The 18,017-nt window shown below is 46.8% G+C and overlaps 1 protein-coding gene across 9 annotated transcripts in view; it reads right to left on the bottom strand.

Annotated features, from left to right (window-relative positions):
* The window catches only part of akap13 (A-kinase anchoring protein 13), a 94,015-nt gene that overhangs the window by 39,580 nt on the left and 36,418 nt on the right, over positions 1–18,017 (bottom strand). For all 9 annotated transcript variants that reach the window (XM_023985212.3, XM_023985214.2, XM_023985215.3 and 6 more), the window contains exons 5-8: positions 14,060–14,246; positions 10,895–11,090; positions 8,262–10,578; positions 5,537–5,616 (exon numbers count right to left, since the gene is read on the bottom strand). In XM_023985212.3, the coding sequence (XP_023840980.1) occupies positions 5,537–5,616; positions 8,262–10,578; positions 10,895–11,090; positions 14,060–14,246 (2,780 nt within the window). The remainder of the gene's footprint in view (positions 1–5,536; positions 5,617–8,261; positions 10,579–10,894; positions 11,091–14,059; positions 14,247–18,017) is intronic.

Genomic DNA, 18,017 nt, shown 5'->3' with positions numbered 1-18,017 from the left:
CACTGTGATGCATGACCTGCATACTGGCTGGCTCCAGAAGAGGGATGCTCTCCTACATACTGTGCAGTGAGGAGGAACAGATAAGATAAACTATAACTAGAGACATAGTCAACTGCTGTAGCTTGTCCCATAGGTTTGATGTAATAACACTGCTAATAAGGACAATATCTTTAGGAATTAAAATCATATGTTTTCTATCTTTATTCAAGTACAAACATGGTCCTCGTGATCAAAAACACCCCAAGCGTATCACTTAGAATTGGAATCTCAATGCGTGTAACATGTTCTCAAACCCTGGGTGCCGAAGCTGAGGAGAAAGCAGAAGTGTCCTCTGTGTGAAACACTTGAGCAGGGAAAAAAAACTCCACATCTGCAGACAGTCATCAATGGAACGGACAAACAGTTGGAACCATGGCAACCATTACAAACTGTCCACATGACGCGCACACACACACACAGAGAGAGAGAGAGGGGGGAGAGAGAGGGGGGGGGGAGCGAGAGACAGAGACAGAGAGAGAGAGAAGAGAGGGAGAGAGAGAGAGAAGGGGGGGGGACGAGAGAGGACAGAGAGAGAGAGAGAGAAAGAGAGGGTTGGGGCTCCTCGGTCTTAACACGTCTGGCAGCTGAGTGGAACGAAACACAACCCCTGGAAACAAGAGCAACTTGCCCCAATTCCTTATTCCCCAGGGCACACGGCTTGTAACATTATGGGAGGAAAACAACAGACCCAGATACGTGACATGCTAATCATGTGTTAGGGACTTTTCTAGAATGGCAATTCTCATTGGTTAAAACCACTACGGAGGGGCGGGGGGGGGTGGTTTGATCAATACTTTATGATTTCTTCCAGCCTCTCTTTGTGCTAACAAAGGACTGGCTTCTATTCTCATACACAGAGGGTCTGAGACTGGGCACCTATGGAGTTCTGGGCTGGTATCGGACCTGTAGTCAACAGCACCTAGGTAGAGAGAGAGAGAGGAACAAACTGCACGGTTGCGTGTGTCCTCATATCCTGCTGTACAACTACAGAGGGAGGGGAAGAGATACCAGAGAGGAGGATGAATGGGAAAGAATAGGGACGTGGGTAAAGCGACACACAGACAGCCAGACCCACCCTAGTCAGATTCAGTGAGCGATGAACAGACTCACTGAAGAATTCACCGCAACTAGCTACCCCCTGCTTTCCCCCAAACCAAACAATATGGAGGAAAATATCCTTCCTTTTATGCACCGAGCAGCCTCAGGACCTACAGTGCCCAGGCAGCCCATTCCACTGCAGTAGGTAGGAGTGGCAGATTTATAACAGTCTCATCATGCTTGGTTTGGTAACCTGTGAAAACTCAAAAATCATAAACCATCACAATACCTGACTAGAATGCAGGCTGTTAAGCATGCCTCTGCAAGATTAAGACAGGCAATATATTACTGAACCAAACCAAATCTGTATTTTTCTTGTTAACCGTTTGAAATGCAGTACACATCGGGAGGTAGTTATACCAGAACACAACACTAGAGGGTGCCTGAGGACACACAGAGCTGGCAGGAACATTCATTATGGTTTTGGCAGGCAGCAGCAGCACAGTCTGTCAGGACTTCCTCCTTTCCTGGCTGCTCTCTGCAGTACTCGCAGTTGTTTTACGAAGATTACTCAACTGTACCTCACACAAACTCATTGACACTAAAAGCTGTGTTGCATTCATACAAATCAATTAACCAAACATTCTGCATCACACTTTATAGCAATGTAATGTCGAGGCTAATTCTGAACTGTAGTGCTCTACGTTGTTTTGTATACATTCTCTATTTATCGTTGAAAACTTCGGCCATCAAACACGTTCAAACAGACCTCTGGTGTGGAGTCCGTCGACCAAAATGCGGCTCCAGTTGATGTTAGACTGCCCTCTCCTGGCGACTAACGTTAGCACCAAATTATTATTCCATGCAGCTCCTCCACTCTGTAACAGCTCACAGGTTGTCTCTCTGACAGGTTGTCATAATCAGCGAGGCGGACATCAATGACGTGATTCCATCAACAGAACAATGAGGAACACTGCTGGAGCAAACTGAATTAGACTGAAAGGATCTGAGAAATGGCATCTGCTTTCACTCTCACTGGCTGGCACTGGCAGATATTTGTTTCAGGTGGAAGACCACTGAGCGGAGCAGGCCCCGGCATGGACCTTCAACAGCTGCTAATAGGAAGACATGAATGAGTCCTGCACTGCACCCAATCTTCAGCTGTCTCATGGTCAATCGCATTTATTTCTAAAGCCCTTTTTCACATCAGCCGATGTCACAAAGTGCTGTACAGAAACCCAGCCTAAAACCCCAAACAGCAAGCAATGCAGATGTAGAATCACAGTGGCTAGGACAAACTCCCATGAAAGGCCAGAACCTAGGAAGAAACCTAGAGAGGAACCAGGCTCTGAGGGGTGGCCAGTCCTCTTCTGGCTGTGCCAAGTGGAGATTATAACAGAACATGGCCAAGATGTTCAAACGCTCAGATGACCAGCAGGGTCAGATAATAATAATCACAGTGGTTGTCGAGGGTGCAACAGGTCAGCACCTCAGGAGTAAATGTCAGTTGGCTTTTCAGAGCCAATCAGTCAGTTACTGTATACATCATGTCTACAAACTCTGTTTCTATTTTCTAACTGACATTAAAAATCAGATGTACCCTGATCCTCGTACTAAGTGTTGTGGTACCCACAGCCTTGGTTCCATCCAGTGTCTGACTCTGATAGACATTCAAAGAGTACACTACATTGCCTCTTAATTCTCTAACTGAAACTAGACTCAGTACGCTGAAAAAGATCTTCATAAAAGAGTTTTGAAACATTCTTCTCCTCTGAGACGTATGTGGTTTACGTGCCACAGACTTCTGGCTGGATGGCTGGCAGGCTGGCAGGCTGTCTGGCTGGCTGTTGTGTTTTACCTGGTGAGCTTCTTATAAGACAGTCCTCCAGAGTTACAGTGTAATTCCTCTCAAAGGCTAACAATGAAGTACAGAGGGAGTCTGGCCAAGAGAGAGCGGTGACAGTGGCCCTGTCTACATGCCACTCTCCAGATAAGCAGCACAGCTTAGCCACATTCACAAGAGGGGGGTGAATTGCAGAACTAAATCACCGCTGAACAATACACCTAATCCTTCTTGCATGAAGACAATTATCATACCAGAAGAAAGTTGCCTGCAGATTGCGGCGTGATCGCAACAGAGATATGACATGGCTGAAGCATACAGTATGACATCATCTCAGTCACATAGGCCCTGTGGACTATGCTGACAATTCCGCACCACACAAAACAACCCAAGAAAATTATAGAGAATCACAAAGAAAATCACAGAGGATGCCTGCCCACAACTGCACGGTCAGTCCCTCACCATAACACAAGACCTACTATACAATAGAAGGTCACCTTTCAGAACCAGGTAGTCAGAAACAGAGAATGACAACGGTAGGAAACAATATGGCTTCCCATTGGAAAAGGTGGGCTTCTAGAGATGCGTGGGAGAGCAGTGCCCTGACCTGCTGGTGTGGATGTCTCCTGCTGCTAATCAGACACTTCCTTCCTTCCTCTCTGTCTTCACACTGCTGCTGCAGCTACTGTCAGTGGGACTGTGTTATCTCTGCCTCCCTCTCTACGGCTTGTTTCTCACCCCTCATATCACTCCTCTCAGGGGAGAGAAGAGACGGTGAGGTCATCTTTTATTTTTCTCTCCTCCTGGTTAAACAAGGTAGGGCGCACGCGCGCACACGCACGCACACGCGCACACACACACACACACACACACACACACACACACACACACACACACACACACACACACACACACACACACACACACACACACACACACACACACACACACACACACACACACACACACACACACACACACACACACACACACACACACACACACACACACACGGCCACAGCTTTCCCATATCTGCCCACCTGACCTTTAGAAGGCAGAGTTCAGCTTGTCAGGCCGAGAAGTGCGTCATGTTTGTACGGACTTTCCCAAAAGTGAACGCTAACAACATGAAAAAAAAAGGGTTTATTTAGTGAGGTCAGGTGGGAATGCTTGGCATGGAACAGCGATAAGATAATCGCTTCCCAGAAACAAATGATCTCCCTGTCATGAAAAATGTTACATTAATCAGACTATATGTGACTTCAACTGATTTGTGGGGACAGGAGTCAGAGTTTTACTTCTGTTTCAAATCATTAGAGTACCAAGAGTTTTTCGATCTGTAAATTGATAAAAACATAAACGTGATATAATGATAATAATGATTATTGACTAGGTGTATTACTACCATTACGCTGCTGTTCATTGATTATGGATTGCTTTTACATTTAGTATATATTTATTTATTCTGCTACTGGTCACTACTACTCCTGTTTACATCTACACCACCGTTCAAAAGTTTGGGGTCACTTAGAAATGTCCTTGTTTTTGAAAGAAAAGCAAATTTTTTGTCCATTAAAATAACATCAAATTGATCAGAAATACATTGTTAATGTTGTAAATGACTATTTAGGCTGGAAACGGCTGATTTTGAATGGAATATCTACATAGACGTACAGAGGTCCATTATCAGCAACCATCACTCCTGTGTTCCAATGGCACGTTGTGTTAGCTAATCCAAGTTCATCATTTTAAAAGGCTAATTGATCATTAGGAAACCATTTTTCAATTACGTTAGCACAGCTGAAAACTGTAATGCTGATTAAAGAAGCAATAAAACTGGCCTTTTTTAGACCAGTTGAGTATCTGGAGCATCAGCACTTGTGGGTCCGATTACAGGTTCAAAATGGCCAGAAACAAAGAACTTTCTTCTGAAACTCGTCAGTCTGTTCTTGTTCTGAGAAATGAAGGCTATTCCATGTGAGAAATTGCCAAGAAACTGAAGATATCGTACAACGTTGTGTACTACTCCCTTCACAGAACAGCGCAAACTGTCTCTAACCAGAATAGAAAAAGGAGTGGGAGGCCCCGGTGCACAACTGAGCAAGAGGACAAGTACATTAGAGTGTCTAGTTTGAGGAACAGACGCCTCACAAGTCCTCAACTGGCAGCTTCATTAAAAAGTACCCGCAAAACACCAACGTCAACAGTGAAGAGGCGACTCCGGGATACTGGCCTTCTAGGCAGAGTTCCTCTGTCCAGTGTCTGTGTTCTTTTGCCCATCTTAATCTTTTCTTTTTATTGGCCAGTCTGAGATATGGCTTTTTCTTTGCAACTCTGCCTAAAAGGCCAGCGTCCCGGAGTCACCTCTTCACTGTTAACCTTTGAGACTGATGTTTTGAGGGTACTATTTAATGAAGCTTCCAGTTGAGGACTTGTGAGGCGTCTGTTAATTTATGTCTTAATTTTTATATATTTTATATTTTTTCTATTATTGTCTATACTATTATTACTATCACTGCATTGTTGACAATGAGCTCTCAAAGTATCAACTTCCCTGTACTGTTTTCCACGTGTGCACGTGGAGAATAAACTTTGACACTTGAAACGTTAACTCACCAGTGTAGAGTCTTCCGTGTATTCGAGAGATTCCTTCTTTCCCTTCTCTTCTCCTTGGGCTGGACAGACCGTGTCTTTGTCTGGGGAGTGATACAGTATGACACAGGTATGACACAGACAAATACGGAACCTAACCCTTTGACCCTATGAACAAACTAACACAGAATCCTCTCCGTAAATGAAAACTTCATTTCAACTCAAGTTCAAAATATGAACTCAAAATAATGAATCATACCAGTAGTATCTAATGTATAAACAGTATATGCCTTGACAACCGTTAGAAAAGCAACAATAAACAAGCTGTCATGCATGAAGAGAGGACAATGATCTCTATTTATACTACATCAGTGTAGAATCAGAGGATCTATTCTGCTCCATATTCCCATCCAGACAGGAAAAGGCCTGGGTGTAGCCATGTGCTCACAGACTGCCAAGACAGGGAAGGCTCTGAGTGGAAGGATACCTTTATTTTCAGAGCCTACTGTAAGGTCTGGTGAGATCATTGTACTGCTGCTTGGATACGTAAATACACACACACAACCCCATTCACAATCACACAGCTCTCTAGATGACTGACATGGAGCCTTTGACCTTTTCAGACTGACTCAGGGACGAGAGGCCAGAGATAGGCTTGGGTGGTATACCATATATACCGGGGTATTTGGAAATAGCCACAGGATGTTTTTTCAATACCGTTTAAACAATTTCTCTGAAGTTTTTGAATAAATTCTCATATTTAAAGCTACTGTACTTAAAGTAAATCCCTTCAGTCAACTTGTTATATAGGTTAGGAAATAAAGAAGATCGCAATCTTAATGTACATCTACCACATAATCTTTCATTATGAAGTTTACCGGTAATCCCCAGTCATGTGGTGTTTCTTTAATGACACAACGACGAAAGACCGGAGCCTTGTGAGTCTCTCACTGTTGTGCAGCACACGGCAGGTGAACTACTTACGTATGGAATTCACAACTAAATGTTTGCCAGCTAGATATCTTATAACTATTAAGTTAACGGGTTAAAATGTGCTAAATGCTCGGCAGTTGTGCATTTTGTTCGCTAATTTAGTATCTAGTTAGCTATCTAGCTAAGTGGTTGGTTAGCTTCTTCCACAATCCTAACAGCAGAAAATCCCCTCCTGGATCAAGAGCCTTGCTGTCTAATATTTGTTTTGTGCTTGGAGTAAACTGCGAGTAGCATTTCTGAGCTCACTGTAAAACTTTATGAGTTGGGATGTCTGTCCTGCAATTAGTTTAGGTCAGAGACTGTATAAAATGTTCACATTGCGCTCGTTAGCATTTAGTTAGCATCCTCTATGTAATTCTACATGTACTTGTTAGCATTGCTAACCTTCGGAATACAGACGCTAAGTGTTGTTTGAAAATAACGCCCCTTTTGTTCAGTGCAGGTATTACGGAATATCCCGGTATGGCACAAGGTCTGTATGAAGGTATGACAATCTGGATACTGCCCAAGCCTAGCCAGAGAGTCTCATATAATGTTTCTCCTGAAAATCAAGCTTCTATAATTTACATGGTGTAGCTGACAAAATGTGTTAAAAGTTACATTTCAATATAATCTACATTCTGTTTTGAGGTAAATATTCTGTGGTTCAACCTCCACAGAATGCCATGACAAATGACAGCCTATCCCCTTTTAGCAACAGTAAAAGCTCAGGCATAGCTGAACTAATGGTCACATGCTCAGAATCATACGACAGTGTGCTCACACAGAAAAGACGGTACAGTTAAGAAAGAAGCCAAACATGCACACCAGGCCTGAATTTAGCAGCTGGGATATAAAGTAGAGGATATATAGTAAAGGGTTTATGTACATGAAAAGTGAGCTTCAGATTTTCCTCATGACCCAAATCTACTTGAATTTGAGCTTGTACTAACTAGTGCAGCTGGACGATATGAACCCAAAAAATGGATAAATTGAAAATTCTTTGGCGATAATGATAAATTAACAACAGTAAACATGTTATCTCCCACGAATGATGCAGCGCCCCCCTTGGGCCAAGCAGTATCATTTTGTAAATGCCGGCTCTCTATGGCACGACACGTCATTCACCTAAATTTTAACAAAATCGGCCCTGTGTTGTCTGAGATGTTGTCTGTGGCTAACGTACAAACATGCTAACGTACTAACGGACGGAAACAGATCCACAATCCCCTAACCAGTTTCCTTGTGGGGGAAAAAAAACTAGAACAACAGTAGCTGCTTTTGAAAACGGTATTTTTCCCGCAATTGTATTTTGAGTAACGGTCATATGCTTGAGCTTCTCCCCTCCTCCGACAGCTGAACTGGGACAGATACTTTCAGAACATGAGTCGACATAATGCATAGGCTATTACCGTTGACCAAATAATGGTTTTAGAACAATCCACAGGAGCATTGTGTAGCGAAATCCCCGACATAAGCGAAATGCTTCGGTAGGAAGAAGGCAGTGTCGATGTCTGCAATTTTCATTTTTTCGTCCCAACTCTACTAACTCATCAAATCAAAGTGTATTTGTCACATGCGCCGAATACAACAGGTCTATAGACCTTACTGTGAAATGCCTACTTATGAATCCTTGAATGAAATGTTTCAAATAAATGGTTTCTTCTTCATCATCTATATTAAAGAATCTACGGGTGAGCAAAGCAAAAGCATAGCAACATCAAGCTATAAAAGGGCCATGGGCAGTTACCATTGTTTTATCATTGTGTGGCCTTACCTTTCACAGACTTGTCAAGTGGTCTCAAAGCTTCAGAACACTCCACTTTAGTATCCAGCATTCTCTCACTCACTCCATCCAGGCTGGCCAGTGTGTCTGGGGACTGCAGGCCCAAGGACAATCCACCGTCTACTTCCACTGTGAAGCTGTGCTTCTCCTCACCCGGGCCTGTTTTACTGTCTAGCTCCGAGAGGGAAGTCAGCTCTGGACTCTGGGCCGTACCACTGTCAGAGTCACTGGCTGTATGTAAATCTGCAGGTGTGGCCGGTCTCTCTGGAATAGCCTCCTGATGTGTCAGCTCTGAGGATCTCTCTGGGGAGATAGTGGAGGAGGATGTGATGACCTCATCGCTCTGTCTGCCCACAGCCCTTTCATCATGTAACAACATGTCTGTCTGAGGGTGGGAGTCTCCACACTCTCTGCTGGCTTCTACACTCTCTCCCTGGGTCAGACTCAGGCCTGCTAGTCTGGCCTCAACTTCATTCTCATTCCCAGGTCTGGCTTCGGATAGCTTCGGACTGCTCTCCTCTCCTTGTAGAAGATGAGGCTCATCCTCTCCCTTTGAGGGGTTCTTGTCCATCGCATCCCCCTGTAACTCTCCAGGTGAGACAATAGGACCCCCGTCCAAGGTAAGGGTCTCAGTGGCCTCAGACACAGTGACCGCTGACCTTGGTGCAGTGTCTTTGGGTCCAGTCTGATGCTCACTCTGGCTGTCAACAGCCTCCGGTACACGGCTTGCCTCCAGCATTGAGTTGGAGTTGCATTGTTCTATGTTTGCTACAGCAGCTGCTACTGCTATGGCCACCACTGCTACAGCTGCAGCTGCTATCTCCTCCCTACACGGCAGAGAGTCTGCCTCTTCTAACGATGCCCACTGTACAGACACCTTCTTCTTTGCAGGGGTCTCCTCTCCTGTGACTGTCCCCTCTTCAGACAGTTTGTCTGCGGAGCAACTATCCGACTGGACGAGTTCCTCCTCCTCACAAGAGGGTGTGAGGTCTGTGACATCATCAGAGTGTTGTGGCCCCATGGTCCACTTCTCTACGCTCGGCCTCTCTACAACCTCAGCTGTCCTTCTGGCTGAGTCGGTGGACGCCTGTTCCTCCCATTCCTGCACAGCCTCGTGGCCCTGGCTGTGGGCACCGTCCTGGTTATGCTGTGGTGGTGGTACCACTACCTCCACTGTGCCCTCCGCCGTCTGATCCAGGACCTGCTCACTGGGCTCTGGTGCTGTAACGCTACTGGGTCCGTGTGAACGGCTGCTCTCGCTTTCTCCCTCTGTCATACTGGGGCTCTGCTTCATGCTGTTTGTGTCAGTCTCTCCACTTCGGCTGCTGGCTGACTCAGTGCTACAGTTAGTCTGTTGGCCGGGGTTTCCTGCCTCTCTCTTTCTCTCGTGTGTACCGCCACAATCACCACCTCTTTCAGTCTCAGACCCCCGGGTCTGGCTCCTGTTATTGGCCAAATCCTGCTCCTCAGAATAACTCGTCAGCGCTGTGGTGATTTCCTGTCTTTGTTCGGGGTCTTGTGACTGTGCAGCCTGTGCCTGATGGCGGCTCACAGCTCCTGTCATTGTCTGCAGAGTACATTCAGAGGCGGCTTCCGCGTACTCCACCTCCAGCTCGCCGCCATGTCCGCCGTGCTGCCCGTTCTCCACAGGAGCCTCAGCCACTATCTGAGCCCAGGGTGCTCTACAATCCATCTCCTCGATGTTGTCAGGCTCCCCCTGCCTTTCCATAGTCTTTTGAGCCCTCGTGTCCCCACAGCTGCTACTGCTGTTGCCTGTACTCTCCCCAGTCTCCAGGGGCCAATGCTTGGCTTCCGGGTGTTCCGGGTGTTCCTGGGACTGTGCGTGGCCCATGGCTGGCGTAACCGTCGTCGGAAAAGCAGCAGCCTTATCGCCCGTCTCAGTCTCTGCTCTCCTCTTCTCTCTCTCTTCCTTGTTCCTTTTACGGCGCCCTGCCTTGCTGCTCTGCCTGGCAGTGATTACGCCTGTCCTCTCTCTATCAGCTTCCTCCTGCTGGTTTCCACAGGACGGTGTGCTGAAAGCTTGAGTCTCACCCTCCCTCTTCCGCCGCTGTGCTGCAGCTTCACTTCTTTTATCTAACGCCTTCACAGAGTCCTTTACTGCTGCCTGAGCAGGGCCCGCCTCCCCTTCCTCTGGCTGGCCGTTCGGACAAGGCCACGCCCCTCCCGCGAGGTGGGCATGGCTGTGTTGGGGGTGTAAAGCTGTGTGCGCTGACGTGTTGCTGATGTCGCTGGATCCTGCTGTACTGTTTAGCTCGTCTGGTGACTGCTGCTGGAACACATGATCTCCCTACAGTACAAACAGAAATGCAGGGTGAATAATTGTCCCATTAATTAAACGTCAAATACACACATTATACATCACACATTACACACAGAGATCTTCACTTCATGTCAAGATAAGACATGCACAAAATGTTCAGAGCAAACAAAACCCACAGGTAACTTACAATAGGCTAGCTAGCTGGCCAGAAGATTTGATTCTGGGTTCTGAGATTACTTAGTGTATGAGAATACGGCAAGTAAGTCATAGTTCAAAGCAACAAAGTGAGACAGCAGACAGAGTTGAAAGCAGACGGAGTTAAATGCAGAGTTCTATAGCTCACCTTGTTGTCTCTGTGTGAGCGGATGAGTTTCTGTAGCTCCTCCACCTCTCCCTGCAGGCTGGGCGGAGTTTTCCCTGGCACCGTGTCCACCGTCAGGGTGTAGGTGTTCAGTCTAGGGTGGTGCTGCAGCGCTCGGCCTCCTGGGTAACACTGCCTCTCCTCTGCCTTTATCCGGGTGTCCGGCGAGGTCTCAACCCTGCTCAACACAAACAGAACACACCTGGTCAGAGCGGAGGTAGCCAAAGCACTCAGCACTGACTCAGCATTCAGCAGCACTACCTACGCCCATATTATATCAGCTATTGTGACCCACAGGTTCATTCCCAGGGTAGGCACCGGAGACCAACCTTTCACCATTCCACCGCCGACCTCACCACCAAGCTGGTCAGCTTCATTGCTACTTCTATCTCAATCAGAGAACTGGTATTTAATGAATTGTTCTATGATATCGGTGGAATTGAAAAAGTAAACACCACTTCTCCCTTTCTAATCTCCTCCACCAGTGAAACCAGTTCTACTGAGTTACAAAGAGGAACAAAAAACAAAGAGATCAATCATAGCCGTGCTAAAATGACGTTTTCTGCATGAACCTATTCTAAACGCCTCTTGTAATGGCAACATCCTGGGAGGGACTTTAGTAGTGTACTGTCCTGTTGAGCTGGCTCTGGGTGTGAGTCTCTCTCTGCCTGGGTTGAGTCATCTGTTCTACTCTCTCACAATGAGTGGAACTGACTCTAATCGACTCAGGGGTGATGATGTCACCACTGGTAAGCTCCGGTGAGAAGGACACAAAACCAAAACAATCTGATGGAAACAAAGGGCATGAGGGAGTCATTCAGTAAATGGATGGGATGAGTAAGATCGTACCCCTCTAGCCCCATGCAGCCCCTGGGACAGGAGTGCAGACCTGGGTTCAAATACTATTTGAAATCATTTCCAATACTTTATGCCGTGCTTGATTGAGCTTGCCTGGCTTAACGGACCAATAGAATAGTTCCAAAACCCTGCTCCATATCCCACTCCAAGCAGGCTAGAGCAAAAACTCAATGGTTGGAAATAGTATTTGAGCCTTGGTCTGCAGGAGCGATGAGATCAGAGGCTGTTCTCACCTGCCTCTTGGCGCTCGGTGCCAGCACAGGGCTGAATGGGTCTCCATGGCAACATCCTAACATCATTCACTGGGGAATGAAAGGCGGCACGGAGGAAGAACAGAACAGAGCCACGTTGTGGGACCTGAGTAGGGAACCTGAATGCAGCCAGGACCCAGCCTCAATCTCAGGAGCCAGGGGAGAGAGCTTTTAACAACACACAGTTGCCATGAAGATAACTGTACTATAATTTATTTTTTTCTTTATTAATGGTATATGACCTAACCAGCTTATTTCTACAGCCAGCGGGTGGAATGTACACAACTATGCTGTTGGGATTCAGCCATGACACCTAACTGTTCTCCTGTGCCAAATAAACCGCCGGCTGTCCCTGACCTGAACTAATCCTGTCTCAGAGCATTTAACGTCAGAAGCCAGGTGACTCAATCTCTCCACTCCCAGCTTAACTCATTTCAGGAATCTTTAAATACACTCCCGAAAACTACACCGAACAACAACAACAGGGTTGGTGTCTATGTGACTGGTCTAACTGTTACATTCAGACGAGGAAGAGCAGGAAGAGTGGGTAAGGAGAAATCCCTGGTCTAGTCTAGTGAAAACAGTTGCTTTGTTCTCCTCTGTAACACACACAGTGCCTCTGAGGAGCTCCCGCCAGTGCTGCTCTCTCTCTCTCTCTCTCTGACGGTGATCGGGTGTCAAAGCCTCCACCAAACCAGGCCGAAAGAGACCCGACAGAGCGTTGACCTAGGGGACAGCAAAGCAGTCTGTGTGACGCAGACAGAGAGACACCATGCGGTGTTGGGGCCTGAGAGTGTCCCTATGACCCGGTCACTACTGTTCCACGCATGTCCCTGTCTGGGACTGGGTGACATCTGAACCTCAATGTCATAGAGAGTGATAAGTGACCTCTGGTGAACTCTGTAATGAGGTCAACCGTATGCGCTCAGATGGAGAACAAATCACCACTGTGTCACGGACGACACTGATGGTAAGCAGGTAAGCAAACTCGTTTGGTGAGGTGCTAGTTGAGGCTGTGGCTGGGAGCAAATTATCTCTATTAGATAAACTGGAAATGCAGATTGTATAGTAGTTCCATGAAACCACTGTTTCCCACCATCTTTACTACGACTTTTTCAGTGGTAAATCTGTCATCTGTGTTTGGGGGAAGTAACCTACTGGGGCTGCTGAGTTAACATTGGTATAGTTTTGAAACCAAAATGTTGGCTGGGCGATTTTTTTTCTTGTGTTATTTTATAGCTCAGATGTGTGAGAGCACTGGTAACCAATCCAATACAGCTGGTACAGCCTGTGAGAACACAGAGTAGCATACGAGCTGTCATCTAACACGTTAACATTCCCTCCTGATTCTAAAACAGTACAAATTTAAAAAACGGACGTCAAATGTATGCCATCGTGAGGCGCCAGCTAGGTACATTTTGTGATTTTTGTCCCAGGAAGACGAGCCATACTGGTCTGGCTTGACGTACTTAACAAAGTGCATATAGCGTTGGACTCTGTGCTGACAGCAGCAGTTCGGAGCGAAGCTGCAGAGTTCATCCTTGGTCTGTCTGCTTGTCTCTGTGTTCCCCAAACACTCCAAACACATTTCAACATCCCCAGCTCCTAACTAACCAGAGCTGTTCCCATTCCCACGGTTACATAAAGACACCTCTCGCTGGTTTGGATCCCAAATCCTAATGAGCTCGCAGGAAATTCTTGCCTATTCATCTGTAGGAATGCAAGGGTATGTGTTAACGAAAAGGGCGGCGAAGAGCTACCTAACGACGTGACCATGTTGAGAGCAATTAAATGCTGTGGAGAGGGTTGTGCATTTCATTCACAGATAACATTCTGAAAACAGCAGAATATATTATGAAGACACGGTTTCTGCTTTTCTTTCACACGTCCCCGAGGTAGTAGAAATGACTGGCTAGCTAGCTTACTCCTATAGAAGCATAATAATCGTGTATCTGAAGGTTATCACTACTGTAGTAAAGGTTGTTCATATGTAGGCCCTGTGTGAAGTATATAGGATGGGACCCAGGTGAGTACTTACCCAGTGAAGAGCTGCTGTAGCTGGTCGTGGCCCCTCTTCTCTGCCACGCTGACTGGTGTAGAGCCCTGCTTGTTGGGCAGTCTGAGAGCCTCTCTACCTCCTGGCTGCTGGAGAAGGAACAAGGCCACCTTCCGCAGCCCGCGCCGAGCCGCAAAGTGCAGGAGGGTCTCGTGTGGACCGGGCTCAGCTGGACACGACAGACAGGGAGGGAGGTTTACACTGGGCTCAGCGACGGTCAACAGTTCCAGTCCTCTCACTAGAACACGGCACACATGCAACGATGTGCTGCCAGCAGGCATCCAACAACACTCCAGCTTCTGCTTAATAGCCGACGTGTTTACTCTGCCACTCTGTGATCAGTAACCTGTTTGGCAGTGCAGTATGTTCACGTGTAAATCCCTAAGTGCATTTTCAGGCATGCACGGGCCGAGCGCCTCCCTCTCTCCCCTCTCCCTAACTCCTCCCACCTTTGCTATAAGCCTGAAGTGATAGCCCTGTCAGAGTCCCGCCCTCCTAACCTGTGTGACCCACCGTCCTGTCTGAGTCATGTGTCTAATAACCCCGCCCCCTATTTCCCTCTCACCCCTCCCACTGGTCAGACTGCTGATCCTCTGCTTCAATACACACTGAACCAGCAGGAAGGCCTGACATGGAGGTGTGTCTTTTACTACAAACCATACAGCTACAGTCCCATTTCAGTGTGGGTAATTAAGTCGTATGGAGACTTTCTCCCAACGCAAGACAACTCACAATGGTGTATTAGGAGATGATCTGCAATGTTACAGAAGGCTCTATTCTGAGAGCAGAGAGCCTTGTCGACCGGGCGGTCGCCATTACTATCCCAGCAGTACGAGGACACACAGTGGGAGGATTGTTCTACTTTGGTTAATGAGAGGCTGGGAAAGAGACTGCCCTGGTTTCAACGGCCCACTGGGAATTCAACAAACCAATTTGGAGCCCCCATAAAAAGAGGTGTTGCACAAAAAGGAGTCCTACTAGAAACGTAATCCGGTACTGAGGAGTTGGGGATTAAGTCGTAGCGGAGCTGAGGGTGCTAATTTAACACCGTTTGCACCAGGTCTGACACCAGGAGTCTATGTTTGAAGCAGATCATTTGAATGACTGCTGCACATCAGAGCAGACCAGAGTAGAAGGTTTTCTTGTCTCATTTTCCTGTGAAATGCTGTCAGAGAAAAAGGAACTAAAAGAAGAAACACGTACTCTATTGCATCACACTGACAGACATACTCAATACAATACAAAACGTGCATACAATGGCAGGTTAGCTGGTTTGTAACATTGATGGGAAACTATCCAATGTGAAAAGGAAAATCAACCCTTGTCCTGACCTCTACTAGACTCAGTTCAGTGCATCTGATTTGTAGAAACACGGAGACAATATGAGCATGGGCCGCCATTTCCTCTCTGTCAGCCACATTCTATGGTAGGACTCAGCGTACTCACTCCAACAGCCACTTACAGGAGTAGGGAGAGACCCTAACAAATCAGATTTTCCACCAGCGCTGGATTCTCATGGCTGCCTCTCTCCCACAAACCCTCAGTATAACTGCTACGCGAAGCGCTGGAATGCTAGCAGATCCTCTGTTGGCATTTAGAGTGTTGGCAGTCGATGTGACAAGGGATAAAATATGCCTTTAGGAGTTTTACTGCATTTTTTCATGATAATAATGGCCCTCTGTGCTTTATTTCAACCAGAATGAGTTGTTGGCTGGGGCTGGGGCTGGGCACTGGGGCCGGGCAGTGCCAGCAGAGCCAGTAGAGAGAGAGAGCCTCTGGACCTAAGGCCCGCTAGTTCCAGGGCTCACCGCCTGTCGTCCAGGTACCCGGGACCAGCTTCAGGAAATGCCAGGGCTGGAGAAGGCATTACACAGCTGGCCCACTCAACCGTTGGGGGGAGGAATTTAACCTGGCTGCAGGATCATCTATTCTAACAGACCCCCCCCCCCTTTTTCAAACATCAGAGAGTTTTGGAATCAAATATTATCAGGGGCCTCAGGTAACAGTGGAACCGGAGGAGATGCGAAGCACAGAGGAAATAAGCACAGAGTCACATGTCCCACCTCATAAAGGACTGCAGTGCTTTCATCTGAGTGCACGTCAGGCCCAGAACCACTTGAAACATATAAACCAGTCAATCTGACAGGTGTTTCTAGCTCGCCATACATTGTTGGCTAGTTCTGTACATTGTTGCTGGGCAGATATCTCTGCCAAATCACTGAGCTCTTACAAGCTCAATCCCTGAGCAAAAAGGGACAGACGTCATTGAGATACTAAAGATCCCAAAAGGTTTAATAGGATATATCTTTCACTGAGAGGCCAAGATCAAGTAGTCCTTTAAAGAGGCTGATAGGATTTTAAAATGTTTTAAAGGCTGAGGGAGGGGCACTCTCAGTCTTTAAGCTCAGCATTTTTTGTGTTCCTCTTATCTATGCCTGACAGAGGCACATGGTAACATCACAACAGGACATCTGCTAGCCATAACAGCCGTCAGTGGCTCAGCATGGCCTCCATCCTCCACATTCTGACAGCATGCACGATGTGTAACTAACATTAAAGCATTAAACACATTCTGTTAGTATGACAATCTGTCATCAGTCAAAGCAAAATACAAAGACAGTAGACGCCTAGACGCAGACATGCATAAAAAGCATGTGGGTTCTAGATTTCAGTGAGTTGGAATGAGACCGTATGTTTCAACAACAGACTACTCAAAGGGGACCTGAGGCAAAGATGACTGAACAGTCCTGCATATGGCCTGATTTAGTATTTCTGTAACTATCAAATCAGCCCAGCATTTACATTCTTAATCAACTATAGACGATGGGTTAGAATTGGTAAGCAGTGGTAAACGGAATGGTCTAGTGAAAACAATGCCTCAAGGAAAACAGAAATGTCCTGTTCAAATCTGTTTCCTTCAATTTGGTGTTCCAAATGACCTGCAGGAGCCTATAGTTTTCATGATGACCTATGGGTCCTGTACTATTAAATGGCTCTATAGGGCCATACATTCCAACCGATCTTTCAAGTGGCTGAATGTGCTGTCTGTCTGTCTGGTCTGCCTCAAGTGGGTTCATGACCTCTACCATGACTGTATGAAACTTAATTCATACAGTCTTTAATTCCCGGTGCAGAGAGAGAGCGCGAGAGAGAGAGAAAGTGAGAGACAGAGAGAGAAAGTGTGAGAGAGCGGGGTGTGGGGGGGAGCACACTAACACTCTACTGACAAGAACAGGCGTACAGGCTCCAAATGTAACAAGCATCAGTCAGCTGTGACCAGAGCCCCCGACATGTATCCCAACAATCCCCTTTGAGCTCCAGAACAAGTCCCAGGCTCTGGTTAATAGACCAAATAAACACTGTTGGTTACTGCCCACTTCTTCATTGGGTGGGAATGTTTGTTTTTAGCATATCTGACATTGCGTTCCTGACTTATGACGACCCAATAGGAGCAGAAAACAGAAACACACAGGAGGAAATAAAGTGGATCTAAACTCAGCCGGAGAGTCCAGCCAAGAACATCAGGAGGGAGGACTGGAGCTATCCCAGGGGACACTGGGGCATGATGGCAACCTCCCTCTCTCAGATAGAGCCCTTCCTCTCTTCACTAGGCAGACCTCTCTGGTCAGACTCTCACACCTCTCACCGGGTTGTCCTGAACAGAATGAGCCTATGGTTGTCTACTGTGAAGAAAACAACCACCTGAATGTACACCACTCCTTTCCATGCGCACCAACAGTACGATCTGTTTCTCTGAATTGCCATGTGAAGGTCTTGAGTCAGGTGAACTGCTGTGTCCTCAACTTTGGTCTAATCATTTCCCCAAACGTTCAATTGCTATCATGGCTACGCAACCTCCCTCTCTCAGATAGAGCCCTTCCTCTCCTCACTAGTGCAGACCTCTCTGGTCAGACTCTCACTCCTCTCACTGTCAGGATTC

This window comes from Salvelinus sp. IW2-2015, linkage group LG4q.1:29, assembly GCF_002910315.2.
Source record: "Salvelinus sp. IW2-2015 linkage group LG4q.1:29, ASM291031v2, whole genome shotgun sequence".
Lineage (NCBI taxonomy): Eukaryota > Metazoa > Chordata > Actinopteri > Salmoniformes > Salmonidae > Salvelinus > Salvelinus sp. IW2-2015.
The sequence above is the reverse complement of the archived record's forward strand: the minus strand, read 5'-3'. Positions and strand labels throughout refer to the sequence as shown.